Raw genomic sequence first — 25,709 nt, forward strand, 5'->3', positions numbered from 1 at the left:
TTATTTAAAAAACTGAAATTAAACTGTAAAAAAATGCCTTAAGATTGTGTAAATATATGTTTATCTTGGGTTTTGCTTTACACACAAACACACACACACACACACACACACACACACATAAAAACACACGAACAAACAAAATGTAATTGATTATGAATTAAGATTTCTGCTCATCATAAACTGTGATAGCAGACACGCAGAGGCAAATGCGTTTATAATAAGATACATTAGAGAAGAGTCAGTTCTTTTAATATCTAAAAATGTTCAACAAAGTATTTTAGGGCTTCAAGCAGAAACAACACAGATCCTCAGTTTTATGGTATCAAGAATGAGATAAACTGATTCATTTCTTTCTTGATTCCACAAATAACTGGTTCACAGTTTAACATTTCACTCAGCACTGTACAAATGTAAGGCAACACATCACTGAGAACACTGAAAGAAAATTAAATAACAAGCTAAAGGGAAATGTCAGGGTTTTTCATCCCTTACTTCTGTCTATTTATGTTTTATATGCCCTTTCATTTTTTTTGATGTGTTCATCTCCCTGCAAAGCCTGCATGCTGTTACAGAAATGTTGAAATGAAAACAAATTGAATAAAACAACTAATAGTAACCAGCTACGACTACAATGTGAGGTAAGGGAATGATTTCGGTTATTCAGCTCATTGATTATTGGGATTTGATTAAGCCAATAGTCACAGAGAACAGAGCATGACCGCGAGAAATTCAACCAATGGGGTGTCAGTGGGCGGGACTACACGCCCAGCTAACGTAAGCGTTGTTAGTAGGAAGAAGAAGCCGATTCTGGAAGCCATTACGTTGCGCACATCAATTGAGTCAATCCTACTATTTTTGCGTACAATACGCACAATTACTTCAACAAAAGAGGAATTTCCGTAGTAATGGCATCGATCGCGAAAAAGAGAAAAATGAATTTCTCGGAGAGAGAGGTGGAAATTATTGTGGAAGAAATAGAGAAACAAAAACACACACTGGTTAACCATTACAATGCTGGAGTCACCCACATGGCAAAGAATAACGCGTGGGTGGACATCCTGAAAAAGGTAAACGCTGTCACCACCTGTCCCAGAGAGCTGCCCGAGGTGAAAAAGAAGTGGTCCGACATGAAGACGGAGGTCCGCCGGAAAGTGGCTCAGGCGCGGGCCGCTATAGAGGGAACCTCCGCCGACTGCACTCCAGTTCCCGTCATCCTCACTGCTATGCAGCAGAGGATCTGTAACCTCCTTGGGGAGGCCACCATCATCAGCTTACCTGCAGGGGACTCGGATGCTGAGATGAGCTTACCTGTAACAGTGACCACCGCCACCACCGTCACACTAGCAGAGAGTAAGTTGACCGAAGTGTTTACTCTGAGCATGCTCAGTTACAATTACAGAGGTAATGCTGCGATAATAAGCAGGAAAAGTGCATGTGTCTCCCAGAAACTATAAGACAGATGCGCACATCCAAATGCGTGCTGGATCATAGCCAGATCCAGCAGAAGTAACACACTCAATAGCTCCTGGTAGAAAGGTTTATCACTGTGCAACGTCTCGAGCACCGGGCTGTTCCTCACACTTCTGATAAGTACAGAGAGCCACGGATTCATCCTCAGAGCTCACTGAAAAAGATCTCGCTAAAAGTGAACTGAGAGGATGAGACACACTGCTTGTGCAAAATGAACGTGTGTTATGGAAGATGAAATTCAATATCCAGCAGTGGAAAAGATGCTGTGTAACTTACAGTAGGAAACATGCAACCTGACACTTGGCTTAAGAGAAGACAAGCACTTGATAATAGTTTACGTTGAGCCACTGAATTCCAAAGGATCATTGATAGACTCAATGAAAGCAGACTTGATAAAGAAGGGTTGATGAGAGACCTTATACATGTTTTTGCAAGTTTTAGCCTAACAATTGCATTTAGATTTTCTTTCTTTTGTTTGATGTTGGTTGTTTTGTTATGTTTTTAGCATCATATTCTGTGTGTATCTTTTATCTCTTCCAGCTGGCTCAGGAACAGTCTGTGATGAAGCAAAGCCACTGAATGGTAAGTTTTTTTTTCTGCTGGAAATCCCTCCCTACCTGCATGATATTATACACCTGACACATGCAGATCATTCAGTTTTTTTCTTAGCTGAAAGGACATTACGATTTCTGATAATTGTAAACTGTGATAGCAGACACACATAGGCAAAAAGGTTTATATGAAGATACATTAGAGAAGAGTCTGTTCTTTTAACTGGTTGACAATTTATTTCATCATTTACTAGGTTGTCCTCTCCTATGTTACCAGTCACTACTGTTTCTTGTCATCTGAACTAAAAGGATTTTAATATGGTAGAACATGTATATAATTTAGGGAGGTTGAAAAGAGGTTTGGAATGCAGTTTTTAGAAGTCTTGATGTTCTATGCAAAATTTTGAGCAGGGGCATGTCCAAATCAATTACTGCTAATTTACTGTTCTGTTTTGGAACTCTAAAGGTCAGTCAGCAGCGATTTCTGTTCTTTAGTGGCTTACAGGAAACATTCGGATCCTAGAGCTTCAGTTTAGCAGTGGGCAGTAAGCATGCCATCCTCCTGCTGCCACTGATTCGTGCGTTTTCTGGATCCATCTATGAAAGATAAGCGACCCTGGGTGAAGCCTCACTCGCTCCTCTTGTCATTCCCAATGACATCATTCATTCTGAGATTTTAAGAACCAACTGATCTGGCAAATGTAAACACGTGTACACAAAGTTAGTAATGTGATTAAAATATGGGTAGGAAGTCAGTGTGTTCAACAAACAGAAGGGTTTAAATGTAACGTCAGAATGAATGAACTTGCATATTATGACCATCAAATATAAACCATTCAAACCCTAAATCCATCCCCCTGCTCCATCTTAGACCACATCTTGACTCCACCTCCATTCTTCATACACATACAGGAGAGTGCTATTGATCTTGTCGTTTTAAAATCAGCAAAATAGCACATTTACACATTCCCCAAAAGGTTGAACTACTAACTGTTGCTGTGAGTGCCAGGGGGTTTGGTAGGTCACTACTATACACTTTTGGGGTTTGAATGGAAACTTGCAGACTGCTCTGCCAAAGTTAGTCATAACTACAAAACTACTGTTTTGTTTCCAGCTGAAACAACTTACCACACCCTGGAGGATGGAGGCGTGGTGGAGTACTGCACCACCACTGTAAGCGACTCCACTCCCACTATGGTGGCGGCCGTCGAGGCTCCAGTGGAGATGCTGGCCTCATCCTCAGCTTCCCCACCTCCTCCTCAGGGTCAGGCCAAACCTCAGGAGCTGAAGAGCCGCATCGCCCTCAACTCAGCCCGCCTGCTGCAGGAGCAGAGAGTCACCAACGTTCACATCCGACAGATCGCCCAGCACCTGGAGGGCCAGAACGAGCTGCTGCATATGATGCGGCGCTCCCAGGAGGCTCAGGCATTCGCCCAAGAAAGACAGGCCCAGGCCCTGGAAGGTACCCAGGCTGCTCTGCTAGCATTAGTGCAGATGCTCAGGCCCGCACTCAAAGACCTACGCAAATTCCTACAGAGTGGGAATGAGGTGGCCAACCCCAGTAGCTCAGCAGCAGGAGGAACAGCTGACGGGGCAGGAACAGAGGAGCAGAGCAGGCCCAAAACACCTCCACCTCCTCCACAGCAAGCGGAGGAGGCACAATAGACACTGTGTGTGTGTGTGTGTGTGTGTGTGTGTGTGTGTGTGTGTGTGTGTGTGTGTGTGTGTGTGTGTGTGTGTGCGCGTGCGCGTGCGTGTGTGTGCCTTGTACATAGAGGAGTCCATGCACACAGACGATAGAGATTTGTCAAAAGTTGCCTTGGGGTGAATATGTGAAGACTTTTACTTATGTTTTATGATTCTGAAAAACAGTAGCAGAAGCAGTGAAAAGGTTTTCTTGAATTTTTTTTTTTTACTTTTTACAAAGTGTCATTAATTCGCAGCAAGTTCATGTTATTTAATACTTTGGGTTTAATATTGAAATAAGGTTTTTAATGCAAAGCTGCAGACATTCAACAATGTCATTCTTAGTTCAAGTCATCCTGCAGTTTACCCTGAAGAAAAATAATGAGTCTTGTTTTTAAGACCAGAGTCAGACAGGGTCTTCAGTTAGTGTGCACTATGTCTTCAGAACTGAATAAAATATGACAGAAAAGCATCAGCCTGTATTTTTACTACTGGCTGCATCACTATTCATTTACCAGAAGAGGTCAGTGTGTACAAGCAAGTTGCATCACTGGTGGACCAGCATTGTAGTTTTATATTTATCTTTTATATTAATTTACAAATTGGGATGAAATCTGTGTGTCATGTAAAATTATTTGTCTGTCATTTGAAATTCAAGGATATTTTATTGTCATTTTGCAACACGGGTGCACAACAAAATGAAGTTGTAGCCAATTTGTAAAACATCAAACACATGACAAAACAAAACAAAAACAGTAGTATATTCCTGTAGTGCATGTTTTGAATTTGCATCACAAGGAATATAAACATCATCGACAAAAACAATTCTCTCTGCGGATATTATGGCTGACATCTTCACATTAAAAATTCAACATGAGAAAAAAATTGTCCATAGAGAGTTGGAGTTCCATAGAGAGGATTCTCTTCCTTACACACCTCTGCTCAGACTTTGTGGACGGTCCCTAACTGGCCCCGTGTGATCTGAGACGTTCACGGAGCCGATCTCACTGACTTCTTGTGAACTCTTTGCTTGAGAGAGAAAAGTTGGTGAAGATGCACTGAAACCGAGACAACTGCCAGGGACTCCAGTTCTGTGAAGCGTTTTGTTCAGTATGAGGAGCCTCAGACCGATGGAACGGTAAGCTTTGGTGAAGTTTATACTGAAGGCTGTTGTAGAGTCACCGAGTGGTTTCGGTGTTTGCGTGGCAAGCTTCATGCACCGGGAGAGTCTGTTCGTGTTAGAGAAAGACCAGCAGCCTTGTGTTTTTTTGGAGACAGCGTCTAAACTATTAGAAAAGACAAAATGACTATAAGAGTAGGGGAGGTGTTGTCGTATTTCTACAATGTGGGATAGAGAAATATACGGAGCACATGATTTCCACAGCTGTCATCGCTGCAAAACACTTATCACGCAGTTGCAAATGAAACCAAGTTCACTTGTGGCTATAACTTTTACAAGTGTATATTTTTTCATTTCCAGGTCTAAACAATTCTTCAGGGATGACTCACCTTGAAGCAAAGCGGGATTTTCAGCCTCCACTTTAAATAGACATACAGTATATATATATTTTTTTCCCAGTTTTCATTCATTGGTTGTCATCATACCATGAGTAGCTGTGAACTATGTCTTTTTTGATGAAAAAGAAGAAGTTCAAGTTTCAAGTGTATTTTACATTGGAGGAGCTTACAGCAGTGCCTTTCGTCAATGGAGTGCTTTTCTGCAAAATCCGGCTGATTGATGGTGGGGACTTTGCCACTTTGTCATCCAGGTATTTGGAACATAATCTGTTCACTTCCTTGTTTTAACCTACTTAAACCTATATTGCATGCAATCGACACTTGCGGTTAATCTGCTTCAAATGGAAACTTACTGACATGTCTACCAGAGATTTAAATGCATTTTTCCCCATTTCAATAGTTGACGCAGTTTTCTACAAATACAGCAGGACTAGGTTATGTAGGGAGCTGATACGTGACCTCTGCTGTTAGTTTTCCACCTCAGATAAGGGGTGGTACAGCTGTAAAACTGGTATGAAACTGCATGTCTTGCAGTTCAACCTTTATTTCACCAGAGTTTATGTTTTTTCACCCTCATGTCTCCTGCAAGTTTCCTTTGTGCTGTTTCTCAACTCCACCCTGGCGTACATTCACACTGGTAACTGCACACACAGTCTTGTCTTTGAAGCTCTCTTTGTGACTATGTTGAGGATAAGTAGTTTGCTTAATGGGTCCATGGCAAAGTATTTGTAGGAGCAAAAATCATTCACTCTTCTGCTAGGATTCAAACCGTCCAGCTTCTCTTAACGTCTAAACCTGTGCAGGGTCTGTTCTCTACGATTGTCCTGGATCAAATAAATTGGTTGTTTAACACTCTTTGCCATCCTGTTTTTTTGGCCATAGCCATGTTGGTTTTTGGCTGTTGCCATGTTGGTTTTTGGCCGTAGCCATATTGGATGTGGGGATGTTGGTTTTGGAATGTCCAACTAATTGACTAAAGAAATCTAAGTCAACTAAGACTAAAATGACCAAGTAGTCTACTTATTAAATTGGGGGGGGGGCAATTCAGTTTATTTTCAATTCAGTTTATTTTGTATAGCCCAGAATCACAAATTACAAATTTGCCTCAGAGGGCTTTACAATCTGTGCACATGCGACATCCTCTGTCCTTCCCTCACATCGGCACAGGAAAAACTCCCCTAAGAAACCCCTTTAACAGGGAGAAAAAAGGAAGAAACCTATGGGAGAACGACAGAGGAGGGATCCTTCTCCCAGGATGGACAGAATGCAATAGATGTCATGTGTACAGAATGAGCAGCATAACAGAGATACAACACATTCAATGTAACCTTCAATGTAACTCAAAGGCAACCTTTCTGCTCAGTAAAACTACACAAAAATAGGGACTTTATCTTTGTAAGAAAGTAGATCCAATAAAAGTGGTTCACTGTGAGGTCTTTTAATAATCTCAATAACTAGGACAATGTTTCTAAAATTCAGGCTGCTGTTGTGTTTTTCAACTTTAATTTGTTAAATATGGAATTCTGTTTGCGTTGTTATCAGTAAGACTCACTCTAATTAAAGTTGTGGTTCAATACGAATAAGCTGCTGGGAAGTGTCTCCAGGTTCAATTTCACATTAGGAGCATACCATAATGTCCAGTATATTTTTTTTCTCCCCTGGTTTTTATTCTTTTCTGTACAGTTAGGAAACCAGGTTGCATGGACTAAACTATTACTAAGACGGGGTGGGGGGGCGCTTTCCAGGCTATCTCTAAAGCTAACAAATGCACTTACCAACACCTCTAAAGCTTGCAAATGAACACATTGTATTTCATTCCTTTTATTTAAAAAAAAAAAAAGATTATGTGTTTCAGGTTCAGGGCGAGAGTTGCGTAGTAAGTATTTTTTTTTTAAAAACAACAGTTTTTTTTTATCTGCCCAGTACTTCTGTGGAGGTTCTCCAGCCATAGAGTAGGTTGCCTGCTATGGTCTGTGAGCACAGTGGATCTTGGTACAAGCTCAGCGGTACCTCACTGTGACGACAATACTCCAGGAAACCTGTCTGTTGTTTGCCTAGAAATAGACAAGAAGGTAACGCGTCTTAAAAACACAAATTGTCTCTTTTACTATTCTGTTTGTTTGGATTAAATAAAAGCGACATGTAGAGTTAAATAATAAATACTGCTGTTGGTAAAGCTAGGTGCTTCCCCCTGCTTCCAGTCTGTAAGCTGAGCTAGGCTCCAACTCTGCATTGAAATGAGAGTGATATTGATCTAACCCTTGATCAGAAAGTGAAACAGTGTATTTTCCAAATGCAGATCTGAAGCATTTCCCCAAGAAAGGCACATTTCCATATTAAAGTGAAGTGAATGGAAACAAGGCTCTCTGGGAAATATGTTTAACAGTAATGTAAAGTCTATGTGGCATGTAGTAAACTTGCCAAAACATGCAAGAACACTGGTACGTCCCATACCAGTAATTCTTATTTATAACAACACTTTGCAAAGGTAGGAAAGAAATAAGCCGTTGAAAGATAGAACAATGAATTGAAATGGTACAAATACACTCAGCTGAGGGTGAGGCATACGGAATAAATAACAGATAAGGATGAAATGAAAAAGGATTTAAAAAAAGGACTTGTATGAGTTTCCAACTCTCCACAGGCAAGCTGCAGAGTAGAAGCCCTGTCACCTTTAGCTACGAACCTGGACACAGGCGTGGTCAGGAGGCTCCTGCATGGGATCAAAAGTTCATCCAGATAACCAGTTCTGTAGGTCAGTGCTTAACTGAACGGCCAGCACACTTGTCTGCATGCAAATAACTCAGTAACAGTGACACCAGGTATTTTAGGCAGATAGTTACCTAACTTGTCGTGGTTGCATGTAATGTATTTATTGAATCCCTTCTTTCCCCATTACCTTGTTTTGATGGTTAGGGCCCACTGGTATTTGTCCAATTCCTCAATTTAACAATCAGTCTTTAATGAACTCCTTCCAGAGTCAAAAGTGTGCAATGGGGCTGGTATCCCGAAAGTCGTGATACTGTCCGTCTTCTACCAACAGCAAAGTCAGAGAGGAATTGAGAGCAGCAACACTTGAAACAATTCCTCTCCCACACCTGATTTAATAGAACAAAGGAGTTTCCCAAGACACTGAGCACTGTTACACAATGGACAATCTGGGAGATCTGTCCAATAGAGAACACCAACCTCAAAGCACAACACAACAAGTGACTGATTATATCAATAGGATCCTTCACAGTATACTTTCTCTGTCTTTTTGTGAATTTTGGTGTCCTCTGTGGACAAAAGCGGCAGTGTTTCGATGAGCTCTGGTTAAGATCTGTAAGCTCCCAGACTTCAGCTTACTTGCAGTTGGAAGGCAGCAGTGAAGCAGGATCTGGTCGGTCCACGCTGGTCCCTGCCGGAGTTCCTGCTGGAGTCTGAGCCATCTTATTACACATCCATGGTCTGAGCTAAAGTTCTTTAATATGTAGAAGAAATTAAAAGTAAAAAGTTGTGGTTTTATAGTGAATTTTGCTGGACAGACTAGCTGTTTCTGCTAAGCACTTATAGCCTGCTGAGTATAGCTTCATATTAAGACATATTTAGACATAAAGTGGTGCCAATCTCATTTAACTCTGCAAATAAGCCTATGTCCCCAAAATGTTAACCATTGCAATAAATTAATTAACACAACCATCTGTTAAAAGCAAATTTTGTGGGGTAAGTACATTTTTTCTGAACAAGATATTGCTAGTTGTGTTAACATAAGCAGGGTTTCCCTACCATTTTAAGACTTGGGAGAAGCGTATAAACTCTTTTTTTTCACCGCACCTAAACTGAATGAGTAGAATAAAAACTATGCTGAGACACATTTTGCTGTCATTTCTGGTCATGCTGTTTTTCTTGATGGATAATGACCAACCAGAAAGTTTGGAAGAATTAGTCAAAATGGACTTGGTTTCAAAAACACGATCCAAAGGTTTTTGGGTTCAAGCTGAGTGAGAGAGGTATGTGGTGTGGTTTGTACTTATAACTAATTTATAGCTAGTATGTTGTTACTTTGTTCTTAGAAATGATCCTAATCTTGCAAAACTGGATTGACAATATATTGGCTGTAAAGGAATCAGTAACTATCTCTTTACATGTGTGTTACATTTTTAATGTTGAGTTAAGTGCAATTGTTGTTTACAGAGCCTAAGAAACCCTTTTATTTATTATTTTGGCGGTGTCGTTTCATATATAATTGGTGGTACGTAATTACAGTATATTATAATGTTTTTCCGATGTCTGATTGTTCTAAGGGATTAAAAATTCCTTGATCTTTGAACAGGTGTACTTCCATTCCTATGCTATAATACTATCATTAAATCAGTGGAATAAAGTGGTTTAAAATGACACTAGTATTTATCACAATCATTTCTGGGTCAATATATGGTCTGACAAACGTAGTGATTGTGACAGGCTTAGCCATACACTGGGTTTCGACCAAGTTTTGTTTACATTGACTTGAGCTGATGTTCTTGCTGCAGCAAGATTGCCCATCTGACTTTGCAGCTCTGTACCTATAGACCTATAGTGTAGCCAACTGTGGTGGGCAGCAGTGGTTGTGTTAGACTTTCTCATTGTCCGGCATTTTGACGGCAATGGTTGTAAAAGTTGATAACCATCTTATTATGCTGAAATGAATCCTCCCTAATGTTCCAAACATTCTCTTTAGTTTCAAGATAATACTGTACAATTTCACTAACCCTCGCTGCTGACCCCTCTTCTACTAATTCTGTAGTTTTTACTTGGAGCCCTCTACTTCATGCTCACACAAGTACGTTTCATACATGCTTCACATTCTCTTTCACAAGATTACAGACTGGCATATTTGGGATCAGCCAATACATCACTCTCAATCCCACGTTGAACCTTAAAGCCACTATCACCTTAGACATACACCTGCTAACATACTCTAATAAAAACAAACACAAACCATCTGTCATGTTGTCTCAAATGATTAAAATTTTAATGTCTGCGTCAGGAGGTTTGAACTGTAGATGTGTGTGTGTTTGCTTGTGTCTGCTTGTGTGAGTGTGCGTATATCAGGTTCATTTGCAACTTTCTCTCATTCCTCAGATTCTTCCACTAGAAAAAAAGACAGAGTAACCAATAAGAGGACAGAGTTTGTCAAGTGGGAGTTTTTAACCCAAAGACATTTGTAGCAGGATTTTAGTGTTCTTGAAAACAAATTGATACGCATGCAACACAGGTAAATTTTTGCTTCGAATAAAAGCAGACAAGTGCAGATGCTGTGTGGTGCCAAGGTGGCGCTGTAGTGAAGTTACAGTTGGGGTAGTTTACAGCCCTCTAATGCCAAACTATTCTCACACATTGAAGCTTGAAGGACAGGGACTTAAAATAAAAAGCAATTAAAGCCAACCATGCAGACAATACCAGTATTACCCGTATAATACTGCCTCCTTTCACTGCATTCATTCAGCCTGACATTAAGTGTGTATCCATCCACCTGTTTTATGCACAATTTTAATTTGTGCATAAAAGCACCAGAACAAAAAAGTTTTTATGCTTGCCTGAGGTGGAACATTATATATTGTTAAAGCAAAAGACATACAGTACAGTATGTGACTTAGACCTGCTACTATGATTCCACTGAAGAGACAAAAACATCAGATCTGTGTGGAACTGTGTGGTGTCGTAACTAACCATATAATAGTCCAATCACACAAACCTATCTGTGTCCATCTCACCACTCTCAACACTGACATGTCCTCTCTAATCCTACCACATTTCTGTTGTCAACTTTCTTTCTGGGTTATTACTATCATTTCTTAAATCAGCCATCAATATCCACTGAAATTAAAAAGCATGTATTGGTCACTGAGTCAGACTGTGCCAGTCCTTTGAAAGTCCTTTGACCTAGCCTTATAGAAGCATAGCTTCATTGTGAGAGAAAGCATTGCTTGTATCTACTTGTACAATGGTGTGTTTGTGAAGGCAGGCAGCTTAGGCTGTAAGAAAAGAAGTGGCAGAACCTGTCTGGCCATTTTCTGCCCCTCCCAGGCCGCCAACAGACTCCAGACCTGTTGTTTTAAGGGCTGTAAACGTCAGGTCACCTTTAAGATGACGTAAAAACAAGAAAACACTCCCTGCTCAGGCAAAGTTGGAGTTGGTGGAGTCCAAACCAGAGCTAAAAGGAGAGTGATTATTGGAGATAATCAGGTGGTCACAAACAGCCCTCCAAATGAACACGTATGTGTCTCCTGGATATGCTAAAGGAAACAAATTTAAAAGATCATACTATATTTTTGCGCCAAAAGCAGGTTAATGCAGCTTTAATTTAGCTTTATTGGGAGGGAGGGACACTAAAAAACCTGAAGCTTTGCAGTTTTAAACATTTTCAAGAATTATTCCTGTGGTAGAACAACCAGAATGTTGGACTAAGTCTGCATATGTGTGTGTGATTTGTTTAACTGAAATGCTGATCATGTAGAGAGCTGGACTATTCTCACGTAAAGTTTCCTCTGGCATGAGCTGGGCAGGAACAGATAGCATCAGCCAAGTCGGAACAAGCCAAGCAGGCTGATGGCCTGTGTGTGTTGTGAGAATAAAGTTTAGAGAAGTTAGTAAACCCTCTTGACAGCTTTAGTATTAGTTCCCTGATCTCGGCTGTTATAGCTCACCTTTGCTCTGTATTCATTGCTATATTCAGAAAAGCCTGTGATAGACTGAGGGAGGGACACACTGGATCAATCCCATGAGTCCTCATTTCCCTCCCTGGCTTCGCAAACATGACATGCATGTCATACGTTTATGGAATTCCAAGTTAAAACATCAGTCTTATGTCTGAATAAGCACCTGAGTCACTTTCACGTAAAAGTCAAGAAGGTAATCCTACTTAGTTGGATCTAGTATCAAAAGATGTGGTTTGATTTTATCATTTTATTGAATACAAATCCACTATGAAGTCAAAATCCGACATTATTGTGTCGTTATTTCGGCATCTTTTTAATTCATATATTGCAATTAAATAAGAGCAATGTTTGTAAACTTTGGTTCTTTTTCTAACGTCGTTTCACTATGGGAATCGCCTCGGCGTGACCAACTATGGAAGCTCCAATGACACCACGTCTGTCACTGACAGACGGGTGGAACTGTGCTGGGGCCCCGCCCCCTCATATTTCCACAGTCGACCGCCCCTCCCAAATCATTCTAGACCGATTTCTTTCTGTGTCAATGCAGCAGAGATCATCACAGGGACTCTGGCACGTTGCCTCTAGCACAGCATGTGCCAAGGATGACCCCGAGACATCGTGCCTGTAAAACCTTACAAAAGTGTGATGTGTAGCCTAGATCGCTGCAGCACAAATACCCTGCGCTGAAAAACCCTTGAAAAGGGCCCATGAAGTGGCCATACTCCTTGGAATGAGCCCTCAAACCCTGGGGGGGGGGGGGGCTGCAAACCCCTATAGCTATAGGCCAGAGATATGGCCTCCACAATCCAGTGGGACAACCCCTGGCGGGACATCTGTAGGCTGACTCAACCACCTTAGGCACAAAGGCCAGGTTGGGCCGCAGACAGACCTTGGCGAGCCCTCGAGCAAACTGCAAGCAGGAAGGGCGAATGGATAAAGCCTATCAGTCACTCACACGCTTTGCTGTTGTTAAAGCTAAGAGCAACACAGTTTTAAGTGAAATAAACTTTATCCCCACCGCCTCTATAGGCTCAAATGGGTGATGAGCGAGGGCCTCCAACACAGCCAACAGATCCCACAGAGGAACCAGGGGCCTGGAAACAGGGAGCTTACGGCGTGCACCCTTCATGAAACGACATACTAAAGGATGCTGCCCCAAAGCCTAAATGACAGGCTGAGATAGCCACTAAATAAACTTTTATTGTAGAAAAGGCCTTGCCCTTATCTACTAGTTCTTGCAAGAAACACAGCAAGTCAACCACTGAACACTGAAAAATAATGGTGTGCCTCAGCTCACACCACTCCTCGAAAAGCCGCCACTTACCACTGTAAAGAGAACGAGTGGAGGAGGCCCTTGCACTCTGAATAGTGTCTGACTCATGGAGGCAGGCCTGCTGTGTTAAGGTTCCATCTCTCATCTAGCCCAGAGCGCTATCCGGTCTGGGTGAGGGTGGTAGATCTCTCCGTGCGCCTGGGAAAGAAGGTCCCTGCATATGGGGAGAGGCCACGGCTCGCCCGCTAGAAGCTGTATTATTTCTGTTACCCAATGCTTGGACGGCCACCGTGGCGCAATCAAGATTAAGGACAAACCCTGGCTAGAGTTGAGGAGGGAATGTATAGAGCAGCATTTTTGGCCAGGAGTGCGCCAGCGCATCCCCCCATGGGTACATTCACATCCGACAGGGAGAAAAACAGCGGACAGTGAGCGTTTTCTTGCGAGGTGAAGAGATCTATGCCTGCCTGGCCGTATTTCTGCCAAACTTGTTCCCCCACCTGCGGGTGGAGAGTTCACTCTCCCTACAGACGGTTTCCTCGGGACAGAAGATCTGCACCCCTGTTCAAAACGCCCGGGACATGAGTTGCTCGAAGGGACTTGGAGACATTTCAGAAAATGCTTTAGTGCACAAAACACAGCTCTAAGAGGTGTATGTGAGTCTGAGCCAGCCTCGGGCTCCAGGTGCCATTCACTGCTCTGCCCAACATGGTCGCTCCCCACCCTGATAGGGACGCATCCGTTGTCAAGGTATCCCTGGATGACACCACCCCCAGTGGAACACCTGACGCAAGAAACGTTGAGTCTCCCCAAAGGCGGAGCACTATTAGCACGGCGGCGATATTTTCACTCTGCGGCTGAGATGACGGCGTGGGCACAGGCGCAAAGCTGCGACCCAGCGAGTGAGAGACTGAGTTAGAGACGCTACTCTCGCCTCCGACAGTGTGATGCGATAAGAGAGGGAGTTTATATTGAGACCCAAGTATTCTGTACATTGTGCGGGTTCTACTCGACTCTTCGTCCAGTTTATATTGAACCCAAGATCCATGAGATGATTTATCACTGTAGCTGAATCTTTGATGCTCCCGTGAGTGGGAGCATATCAGATAGTCATCTATGTACGAGAGTATTCTGATGCCGCTGTTCCTTAACGGAGACCGAGCTGCCTCCATACACTTGCTGAACTCCCTCGGGGCTAATGACAGCCCGAACGGGATGGCTTGGTACTCGTAGGCTCTGCCCTGATAAGCAAACCTGAGAAACTTCTGGTGTGCGGGATAAATGGCAATGTGAAAATATGAAAATAAGCATCCGAGAGATCGATTGTTACAAACCAATCCCCTGGACGAATCGAAAGACAGAGTACTTTGTGTGTTAACATCCTGAACGTGTATTTGCGTAAGTGTTTGTTAAACAGACAGAGGTCTAAAATAGGGTGGAGGAATGAACTCCCCTTCTTCAGGATGAGGAAGTAACGGGAGTAAAAATCTTGTTGAGCTTCCTCGCTTGGGACAGCTATGATTGCTTGTTTGTTTAGCAAGGATGCCATTTGGACCAAATGGCATGTAGTTCTTGCACGGACTCGTGCTGAATCCCCCTTGGCCACTGAAACTAACACCGTTGAATCTGGGTGATTTCATAGTGAACTGTAGTCTGTACCCCTGAGAAATAGAGCTCCCCCTGCGGGGATTATGGGAGCATAATTGTTGTTTTTATTTTGTTTTACATGGGGTCTCAGGGTGAGGAGTGAGGGTAAAATGGAGCGTGAGATGGACAGGCGGTTCGGTGCAGCGTCAGCATATTGAGGGCGTTGTACTGGACCGTTGTGGTGAAGAGGGAGCTGAGCCGTAAGGCTAAGCTCTCAATGAGCTTCCTTCGGAGGGGGGCTGGGCTCAGCCTTAGATATAGGGTGAGGAGCTCAGACATCTGGAGGGAGATCGGAGTACAGCCGCTGCTCATTCGCGTTGAAAGGGGAAAGCTTAGGTGGTTCGGGCATCTGTTCAGGATGCCTCCTGGACATCTCTCTTTAGAGGTGTACCGGGCACGTCCAACTGGTAAGAGGCCCCGGGGTAGACCCAGAACAGGCTGGAGGAATTACATATCTCGTCTGGCCTGGGAACGCCTCAGGGTTCCCCAGGAGGAGCTGGAAAGTGTTGCTGGGGAGAGGGACGTCTGGAACAACCTCCTTAGTCTGCTGCCACCGCGATAAGTGGAAGAAAATGGATGGATGGCGTTAGATCACATTGGAATCATCTGGCATATCATTTGAGCAAATGTGCACCATGTAATTGCTTAAAATTAGAATCCACACAATATCATATTCTGTGTCTGATGTTATGCAGTCTGTAAACCTGGCACATTATCAGGTGGACCATTAATGTAGAATCATTGGCCCCAGGATCATTGGCCCCAGGGTCCAGGGGGCCTTGCGCTAGACAGGGACCCTAGAACATGCCAGGGATTATTGAGTTTTATTTGTCAAGCTATCTGTTTACACATATTTGTCACCCATACTGTCTAAACTGAGTGTGTGTGTGTGTGTGTGTGTGTGTGTGTGTGTGTGTGTGTGTGTGTGTGTGTGTGTGTGTGTGTGTGTGTGTGTGTGTAGGGAGGAGGTGCAGCAGAACTGTGTTCGATGGAGGAAGAAGTTCTCTTTTGTCTGTAAAATGAGTGCCAGTCCGATCACTGGGGTGGTGGACCCCTGCATCTGCCGGGTCTCTGTACGTAAGGTAAACCACAATTCCCAGCAGCCACCTCTCTTGCTTTTCTTGGTCATAATTTAAAGGCTCACCACCCATAATTCAGGAATGATTATACGCTGCATGATGAAAAGTACTGGTTTTGTCCCACAGCACCTGTCCTAGGTTCCATATGATGTAATGGTATATGTTTATAGATAGGATTGTGGAAACAGTGTTAGCAGTCTGACACAGACTGTTCTGATAAACTGTTGTGCTTTCTATCTCTCCAGGAGCTCAAAGGAGGAAAGGCCTTCTCAAAGGTAAGGTTATTTTCTGATGATGTGAATAGCAACTAGTAAAAAACACAAGACATCAAACCCATCATTAATCCAGTTCAGAGCTGTTTAGCTAATGTGTTTGACCTGTGAACTCTGGTTCATAGAGCTGAGTTGTCAGTGATTTAAAAGCTGTGTTAAATATCAGCCATGTCAACCTCACAGGTCTTTTTACAGAGGCATGTGACAGGGCACAGTCAGAGGTAATGAGTGTGAGAAGTAGCCAGTAACAGATCACGCAGTGTTTACTACATTGTGTGTCTGTGTGTGTCTGTGTGTGTGTAGTAACAGCTGAACTTGAAGCACCAGTCCTGTCGTTAAAAAGAAAAAATCAGCTGTTTGAGCTACATAATAAAGTTTTATCATGTCATACCCTGATGATAGGGACCATTTAATCTTTCCAGGTTAATTACTAGGGCAACTCCATGTTGAGTAATGTGTTTGCAATAGAACTTTGAAGCTGTATGCCTGCTCTGTCTTCTGTTAAAACATAATAAAAAGGACATCAGTCTGTATGATTGATCAAATACATCCTGAAATGTAAATGTCTTGAGGGATGTGCTGGGGACGTAACCTGCAGTTTGTGATCCCAAAATGAACTTACTATTTTATCTCACTTTTCTGAAATGTCTGCTTTAAATAATAAAATAAAACAAATAAAGACTAACACTTGATTGGATTGAAGGGTAATTTGGTCATCCTCTGTGCTATTGAGCACAGTAGTGTTCAGACAATATCTTGACAGGATGATCAAATTTCTTCAATAATCAGATAGCTTTGTACAAAGTTGACATTTTTACCTGATAAGAGCACAAGATGAAATCTCATGGAATGTCCAAAATCAAAAAGTGAGTTTAACGTCATTTTCAGATTCACTCAAAGCACAAATGGAAAAAATTGTGGAACAAACATATGTTAATTGAATGTACAATGACATGAAGTACACTTACACACAAGTTCACACACACACACCACCATCACAAACTGACCCCTCGGTGAGAAGCAGTGCTGACTAAGCAGAAAATCATGAATGAGGAGGTTAAAGGAGGTCATTGAGTTCGACGTAGATTCACTCTGTTTCCCCTCATTCACTTCCTACAAAAGAAGTGGACCAGACTTGACCTTTTCTGTTGTTTTCTCATGTGTTTCTGTCCATATGTCTGTCTGTCTGTCTGTCTGTCTGTCTGTCTGTCTGTCTGTTTCCAGCTAGGATTTGCTGATCTCAACATTGCAGAGTTTGCTGGTTCAGGCTCCACAGTTCGCTGCTGCATCCTGGAGGGTTATGACACCAAAAACATTCGACAGGACAACTCTATCCTCAAGGCAGGGATAATACACCATACAACACACAAACACACACACACACACACACACACACACACACACACACACACACACACACACACACACACACACACACACACACACACACAACTGATCAACACTAAGGTTTAGTAACATCTTTTTTCTTTAAGGTAACAATTGGCATGACTCTTCTGTCTGGGGATCCCTGCTTTAAAACGTGAGTTCCTCTATTTCAGTGATCCTGGCACTGTGCCCCCCCTCAGAAAAAAGTTAGACACCCTCCCCCCTCCCCCAAACACCCACTACGCCATGTTTTCCCATGATTCGGGTCTTCTTTCTATAATGTCAAGTTCAGTGCCTTGTTATGGACATCACAGATAATTAATTTCTCAGAGAGTGTAAGCCACACTGAATCTAAAAAGATGTGTATCATGACTGTGCGTTCAGATTTGATGAACTTATGACTCAGTAGGATTCTGATGCAAAGTGTTTCAAAGCTCCTTAATAACCTCTTTGAGCAGTGTGTCACAGCCGCTTCTGACCTTGTTGATAATTGGGCCAAATAGCAGCCAAACTTCCATATCTAACTTCCTTTTTTATTTAGAATCCCAGCATGCACCTGCTCCTGACTTTTTGTAGTAGTCATTTTCTTTTTTATACCTGTGTTTTCACCATCAGGCCTCCCAGCACGGCCAAATCTGTCTCCATTGGGGAGAAGGACCCCACCCTGCAGCTGGACTGTAAGGGTGAGAGCAATGGTTCCTCTATGCAGCCACTGGGGGGCACCGTGGAGGGTCCTCGAGTCTTCAAACCCAGACATTCGTCAGCACGTAGCTCAGGTAACTGCTCAGCATTATTGTTCCCTGTGTCCTTCGTAACCAACTGGAATTGAAGGGTAAAAAAAACTCATTACAATTTGGGTCAAATTTTTTGCAGTTCAAAAATTTCAGTTATGAGATTTGGGAACACAGTGACATGGTAAGAGTGAAGTCATGGGGAAGGAAACATGAGCGGTCAGACTGTTAGACATGTTGTAACCGAGGCAACGGATTTTCTTATGTGGAGGGCAACCTTAAAGTGAATGCACCTGTTGATAATAATCCCTCATTGCTTGGAAAAACTGTGTGTGCACTATATGGTAATACAAAATACTTGTTCTTACCTGGGATCTGATCATATGACTGCTCGTGTTTCTTTTTCAATTCAAATTTAGCATACACATATCTGAATGATATCCAAAACCGATAGAAGGATAACAGTGTAATTATTCTATGGTTTTCTGATTGTCAACAAAAACCCACAAAAAGACCAAATCCAATAAAGTGTGAACAGGGTTACTGTTTTTGGAAAGAGTTTTTCTTACTTTGTTTAATAGTGATAGTCAGGAAAGGGGGAGGGAGAGAGCAAAAAGCCGTGGATCGGATTCAAGACTCCAAGCCGTGGCTCCACCAGGTGAACCATCGGGGCTCCCACGGATTTAGAATTTTTGAAAGTATCAAGGGAAAGTTATATGCCACTAAAGCCAACAAAGTGACACTATTAGAGATAGTCTTTAGAATTGACGTGATAATGTCTCTGATTCATATCCTGAAGTCAGGTGTGCGTGTGTGTGTGTACTGTGTGTTTTCCGCAGGGCTTCCTGAGGAGGGAGAGGGTGTGTCCAGCCCAGATGAGGCCTTGCACACTGGTCATATCCGCAGCTCCAGCTATGCCAGCCAGCACAGCAAGATCTCAGGTCAGAGAGCTTCATCATGCTACAACCAAGGTCAGGAGCTTTTACTTCCTTGTGCTAAGACCAGGGATGCTCTGATAGAAAATGCTCTTCAACCTGAGAGTGTTATGACCAACCTTGGGACCTTGGGTTTTGTTTCCAAGACATTAAAGACCGGATGTCTCAAAAGCTCTTGATGCTAAACGAATTGCCACCCCCCTCCCCAAAGTCCACCAGTGTTATGTTTGAGAAGCTCTGCCCACTGGAATCTTTCTGAAACAGTATGCAAAAAACCTTGGAATAATCTTTGAATCTTCAATTAAGTTTGGCAGCGAAAAGTGAAACCCTTTTTATTATTCCAAGAATGTGAAAAAGTAATCAATGCTTTTATTACCACTCACCTTGATCACTGTTACTCCTTGTATATGGGAGTCAGTCAATCTTCACTCTCATATCTGCAGTATGTGCAGAACGCTGCTGTGAGGTTTCTAACTGGTTTCTAATTGGTTTCTAACTGGTTTCTAACTGGTTTCTAACTGGTTCCTGTAAATTGAACATGTTTCCAGCATACTTGCCTCCCTCCACTGGCTCCCTGTCAATTTCAGAGTTCTTTTTGAGACTCTGTTATTTGTCTACACATCATATCTGCCCCCTCTACTGAGTCGTTCAGAAACAATTATTTTCCTTGGCTCCTGATTGCACATAAATTGCGACATGTCGACGATGTCTTCAGTGGTTAATAGGAAGCCAGTGTGCTTTCAGTGTGTGAACATCGGAGCACGTCCGCTCGCGAGTTCAATACTGATTAATACCTTTCCCCTTCCCTCTGGTTCTCCTCCAACAAGCCCCTCTGTGCTTTGCTCCTCTGCAAAAGAACCAGAGAGAGTTGGGTTGGGTTCTCTGGTGGTCTTGTGGTGGGTCTCTTGGTATAAATAACTTTTTCTATCCACATTGCAAAATCAATAAATACACGGGTGTGGCATTTTGAAGGGCAGTGTTTGAAATGAAAATAAGTGGCTTTGTGTCAGAATCCTGTATCAAATGTTTCTGCAAAAAGTGTCTTGTTGAGTTGCAACTTGGGTGCAAGCAGAAAATGCGTTTCAAGGTTTGGAGACTTGAGCTGTTGTTTTGCTCTCTGAGTGTTTTGAATTGTGCTTTATGTGTCATGTTTGTGTAAGCAATTAAAAAAAAACTTAACAGATATATGGTTATCATTCAGTAATTGAAACAAAACATCCTGTAGATGTTTTTAATTTAGAACTTACCAGGAACAAGAGCCACTGGAAGACTTTTAATGTGAAACTATTAGAACCCACTAGAACCCCCCTGGGTGTGTTCTTGTTAGCACCCTTGGGAGGTGGAAAGATTCTGGATAGAACTTCCAGAGAGGATTCTGGGTGGAACCATGTAGATGGGCTCTGGGTCAAACCTTTCACAGCTGTTTCTAGATAAAACTTTCTGAAAAGGTTCCAGGTGGAACTTCAGGAACCAGAAATGGTTTTCCTACGGAACAAATCGAAGCCTGCTAGTATTTCAGTGTGGAGTAATGGGGGTTAATGATACTGCTCTCCTTCTCTCCTCTCCTCCCCTCTCCTCCCCTGTCCTTCCTCCTCTTTCTCGCTGCTACTCTTTTCTCTCCTCTCCTCTCTTCTCCTCTCCAGGTTACAGCACAGCTCACTCTTGCTGCTCCAGCCTGACTGACCTCAGTCACCATAGGAACACGTCCTCCAGCAGCAGTATCTCCTGTGGGTTGGCTCAACCCTCCCAGCTACCCCCCTCCACCCCCACCGAGCCACACCAACAAGCCACTACCACCAAACCAGAGAGACCTCCTCTACCTTCTGCAGCAGCCCTCATGTCCACCAGATCCTCCAGGTAGATACACACCTGCGCTTTTGACAAAACATATCTGCTCCTGCATGTGTTCCTCAACACCGTCTTAAAAGTGAGGGGGTTGAGGATTGTCACGAGTTAATCTCTCTGTGAGGCATGTCTGAACTCCATCACACTGATAAAGGTTTAGGTAGAATCTCAGGCGTGTGTAAACTTACATGCCAAAAATTCCCAGGAATTCTTCCCTCTCTGGGAGGAGGAGTGTTCTGTTGGTCGCATGCAAGGACCTCAGACTGAACGCCAACCAGTACAAAGACAAAATGGAACAGCTTCATACTCTCACCACTTCATTTGCTGTTGTCATGGAGCTACTATATATATATTAATCCAGAAACATCAGATAAAATAGTGAAACATTTTACTGATCAATCAATACTTATACTGATTTTGTAGATAATACTGACATACTTATTCTTCAGGAAGGTTTTGAATTCAGGACTTTTACTTGTTGTGGACTATTTTCACAGTGTGGTATTGATACTTTTACTGCAGTAAAGGATTTGAATACCATCACTGTCTGTAAATGTAGCCTACGCAACTTTAACTTTATTGACAGGCATAATCGTTTAGGAGCAAGAAACTTAGGACAAGAGCTTTTAGTTTTGTTACACAGCTCAGTGTAAACAAAAGCCTACTGTATTCAAACAAAGCTACAACGATTTCAAATTTATCAGGCCTCCTGGGCTGCACGGTAGTGTCGCCTCATAGGTAGAGGGGCCTGGGTTCGATTCCCGGGCTAGACAGGCCTTCTGTGTTGAGACCGCATGTTCTGCCCGTGTCAGTGTGGGTTCTCTCCAGGTTCTCCAGCTTTCTTTCACAGTCCAAAGACATGCAGGTTAATTGAGAGCCCACCCTACCCCCACCACAATGACTACTCTCTCTATTCATGAGAGAGACGCACACAGACTGTTTAGAAGGCAGAACCCCCACAAGGCAGCTGGTCCAGACTCTGTCTCTCCCTCCACCCCGAAGCACTGTGCTGATCAGCTGTCTCCGGTGTTCACAGACATTTTCAACATCTCACTGGAGACATGCCACGTCCCAGCCTGCTTCAAGGCCTCCACAATCATCCCCGTCCCCCAAAAAACAAGGATCAGAGGACTTAATGACTATAGGCTGGTCGCCCTGACCTCTGTGGTCATGAAGTATTTTGAGCACCTTGTCCTGTCCCACCTCAAAACCCTCACCGCCCCACTCCTGGACCCCCTTTAGCATGCAGCTCTGCATTCAATACCATCATCCGCTCACTGCTGCAGGACAAACAGCAACTTCCCATCTGCAGTTGGGTTGATTATTGTATATTTTCCTATTTATATTTTTGAATTATGTCTCACCTAGCCAAATTCTTTGTATGTGTAACGTACTTGGCAATAAACAGCTTCTGATTCTGATTCTGATTCTGATTCGGATGACTCTACATCAAGGGGAGTTTTCCTGTGGCGATGTGAGGGTTCCGGGACAGAGGATGTCGTATGTATTCAGATTGTAAAGCCCTCTGAGGCATATTTGTAATTTGTGATTTTGGGCTATATAAAATAAACTGAATTGAATTGAATAAATCACCCTTAGGTGTGAATGTGAGCATGAATGGTTGTCTGTCTTTATGTGTCAATGATGTGATAGTCTAGCTACATAAAGCTTTAAAAATGGCTCACAAACTTTTATTTTATAAAAGGGCTCAGCTGTAGTTTTTATCACATGTTTCTCAAACGCCTATCCATTAAAATGATGGATGCTGTATGAAGCAGTAAAGGTTCTGCTCCTTTGCTTCTTGCGTTGTGTTGTATTTCAGATATGAATCTTATCTCTCTCTCTTGGTGTTTATTTGTCAACAACAGGAGAAAGAAGGACACTGTGGAGAGGCAGCCCAGCTGTGTGGACGACACCCGCATTGATGCAGATGACATTGTGGACAAGATTGTCCAGAGTCAGAACTTTTCTGACAGCAGCAACAATGAAGGTAGGACAGAGTTTAAGATGCCAGGGTTTAGTTTCAGCTCCATGTTTGTGTTTCACAGTGGTAACTTCACCTCTTCGTTTTCCTTCAGACAGCAACTTGAGACTGTTTGTCAGTAAAGATGGGACCACTGCCCTCAGCGGGACACAGCTCTCCAACAGGTACACACTTTTAAACAGGATCACTCATTTACTGTATCTTTTTACCAAGCCACTTTCTTTTATCCAACTGATCGTGTGTTTCTGTGTTTTCCCAGAGTAACACCTGGTATTTTTGAGCCGGTGGTCATCGAGACTCACTGAGGAATACATCGAATGTCTGTGACTGAATGTACATACTTGTCTGCAGTGCACATGGTCTGAAATAAGACTACTATGATATGGATATGGACCCTTGATACTATTTAATCGGGTGATGGGAGGTCTGTAAAATATGATTACCGTATTAAGCACCTGTTTTTCTTTTTCTTTTTTACGTCAAGTTAAGAAAGAACCAGGCCTCTATTTATATATTAAATTATGTTGTAAATACATTTACATAATATTCTGATCACGCTCCTGGTTGCCTTGTTATTTCACAGTTCTTGCTGTTAGCTGTTGATGCAGATTTAACATGTCCTCGACGTATGTGTGTTACATTAAAACACTGCCAGGGGGAATACTATGTCCTCTTTCCTGTGAAGGTTTCACTGTAGAACATCTGCGGGAAGTGTTTAGTTTTATTGCGGCAACTTAACATTGGCAACGTTCAGCAAAGTAGAACCAGAATGAATCAACAGCGAGTGAGAACTTCAGAGCCTCATGCACAGGAATCAGTCATTTGTGCTCTAAAAATACCTAATGTATGTACACAAAATACATTCCAGAGCAATCCGCACTCTGGAATTAATGACAAGTTACTTCTAGAGCAGGAATTTGGGGTACCCTAAAAGGACTGAATTGACTCCTTTATATTGATATTGTGTGGACATTCAGTTCAGTTCAGTTAATTCACTTTATAATCCCAGTTGGGAGACTTGAATTGCAGACACATTGAATTCATTTCAGTTGTCCTTGTCCTTTTTTTTTACAGTTGTCATGCTACATTTCAGCGCTACATGCCAGCTGTGGAAACTTTTATACAGGCCTCGGTACATAATGCAGTTGTAAATGACCACTAAAAAGTTGTCGGTGGAAGGACTTCAGATTTTCCTTGTTAAACAATGTTGTTATCTTTTACATCCATAAAATATTTGTTGTAATGTTAATATTGCTTAACCTTATGTTCTGGTTATAAATGTACATACATTTTTAGTTTGAGAGCATTTATGTCAAATTAATTTTTATGTCAAAAGCACCGGATTCAATTTGAGGATTTACAGTAATGCAAAATTAACTTCCTCTTTATTGGGTGTGTGTCAAACCAGTCTTTGGTTCAGTAGGTTCATTAAGCCAGACATTATCTACAGTCACCCATGGAAATATGCACAGTTCTTTTTAAAAAGAGTGAAAGTTGTAATGGCTCAAAAACACAAAGAGCTTCCAAAAGCATGACACAAAGACAGTCAGTACGATCAAATTCTTGTTTACTGAGGTCCAAAAATAGCCAAGGGTCATCAATCGGTGTATCAGGTCATGCAGGCAGTGTTTACTGTATATACAGCGGGTAAAATAAGTATTGAACACGTCACCATTTTTCTCAGTAAATATATTTCTAAAGGTGCTATTGACATGAAATTTTCACCATGTCGGTAACAAATTCCATTTTATTACACATAACTTAATTTCTGAACTTATTTGTTTGGTTTTCTTTGTATGTATGGATTACTTGGGTTGTTACCGACATCTGGTGAACATTTCATGTCAATAGCACCTTTAGAAATATATTTACTGAGAAAAATGGTGAAGTGTTCAATACTTATTTTACCCGCTGTATAGTGTTGGGTGGAGGAGGAAAATGAGGATCAGGTGAGAAGGTGGTGATGGAAATAGGGGTTCCTGCACGGCAGCAGGGACTTACTGTATGGCAGAGTAAACCATAGACGCTATAGAAGAGGTGGACGTAGTCACCGTGACGTCACCCATTGGTTTGTGGACTACGGTTTTGAAGCCTCTCAACATAAGAGTGTTGAGCTAAGCACATCTGAATGCTGAATAAGACATTTTTTATGTGCCTCAAGCTTAAAATTGTCTTTACTGAAGTGAAAACAGGGACAAATAATCTTTGATAAATCACTGACTGATGCAGTAATCATGTTTACTGTAGAGGGACTTCCTACCAGCATTACTGAACATGTGACCAGTCTGAAACACACCCAGTGAAACTTTGACCAGTGCTTAGTCCACCAATTACTTTACAATACTCTGAAAACCACTACATTGTGGAAATTGTAGTGAAACACTGAAATAATGGTGTGTTCAGAAGGCTCTTGTCAACTCATAAAACTGAACATTTCTGAGTTTACCATTAGGAAGAAGCACCTGGTTATCATGCAAAATACAGGACAGACCATGATACCCAGTGCTTGACTTTTACACATGAAGGGCGACTGCAAACAGTTGATATCAATGTAACTTGGAATTCTCTATTATAATGTATAAATACATGTTACAGTCGACACCATGCCTCGAGCTAATAACAAAAACGTTTTTGCTTGTTACCATTGTT

At 42.3% G+C, this 25,709-nt stretch overlaps 2 protein-coding genes across 2 annotated transcripts; both read left to right on the forward strand.

Moving 5' to 3' along the window:
* The first annotated feature begins 803 nt into the window (after positions 1-803).
* Positions 804-4,537, forward strand: naif1 (nuclear apoptosis inducing factor 1). The gene is made up of 3 exons (XM_054612370.1): positions 804-1,350; positions 2,011-2,052; positions 3,136-4,537. Exons 1-3 carry the CDS (start codon positions 906-908, stop codon positions 3,684-3,686), a joined length of 1,038 nt encoding a protein of 345 aa, XP_054468345.1. The 5' UTR covers positions 804-905; the 3' UTR covers positions 3,687-4,537.
* LOC129102297 (early estrogen-induced gene 1 protein-like) lies at positions 4,530-23,969 on the forward strand. Its single transcript, XM_054612372.1, has 12 exons — positions 4,530-4,845; positions 5,188-5,476; positions 15,790-15,910; positions 16,153-16,182; positions 17,404-17,520; positions 17,673-17,719; positions 18,181-18,341; positions 19,136-19,237; positions 20,875-21,088; positions 22,945-23,066; positions 23,155-23,224; positions 23,320-23,969. The coding sequence occupies exons 2-12, from the start codon at positions 5,331-5,333 to the stop codon at positions 23,363-23,365; spliced, it is 1,176 nt and encodes a 391-aa protein (XP_054468347.1). The 5' UTR covers positions 4,530-4,845; positions 5,188-5,330; the 3' UTR covers positions 23,366-23,969.
* The last annotated feature ends 1,740 nt before the right edge of the window (positions 23,970-25,709 follow it).

The sequence above is a fragment of the Anoplopoma fimbria genome, chromosome 14 (genome assembly GCF_027596085.1).
Source record: "Anoplopoma fimbria isolate UVic2021 breed Golden Eagle Sablefish chromosome 14, Afim_UVic_2022, whole genome shotgun sequence".
Taxonomy (NCBI): Eukaryota; Metazoa; Chordata; class Actinopteri; order Perciformes; family Anoplopomatidae; genus Anoplopoma; species Anoplopoma fimbria.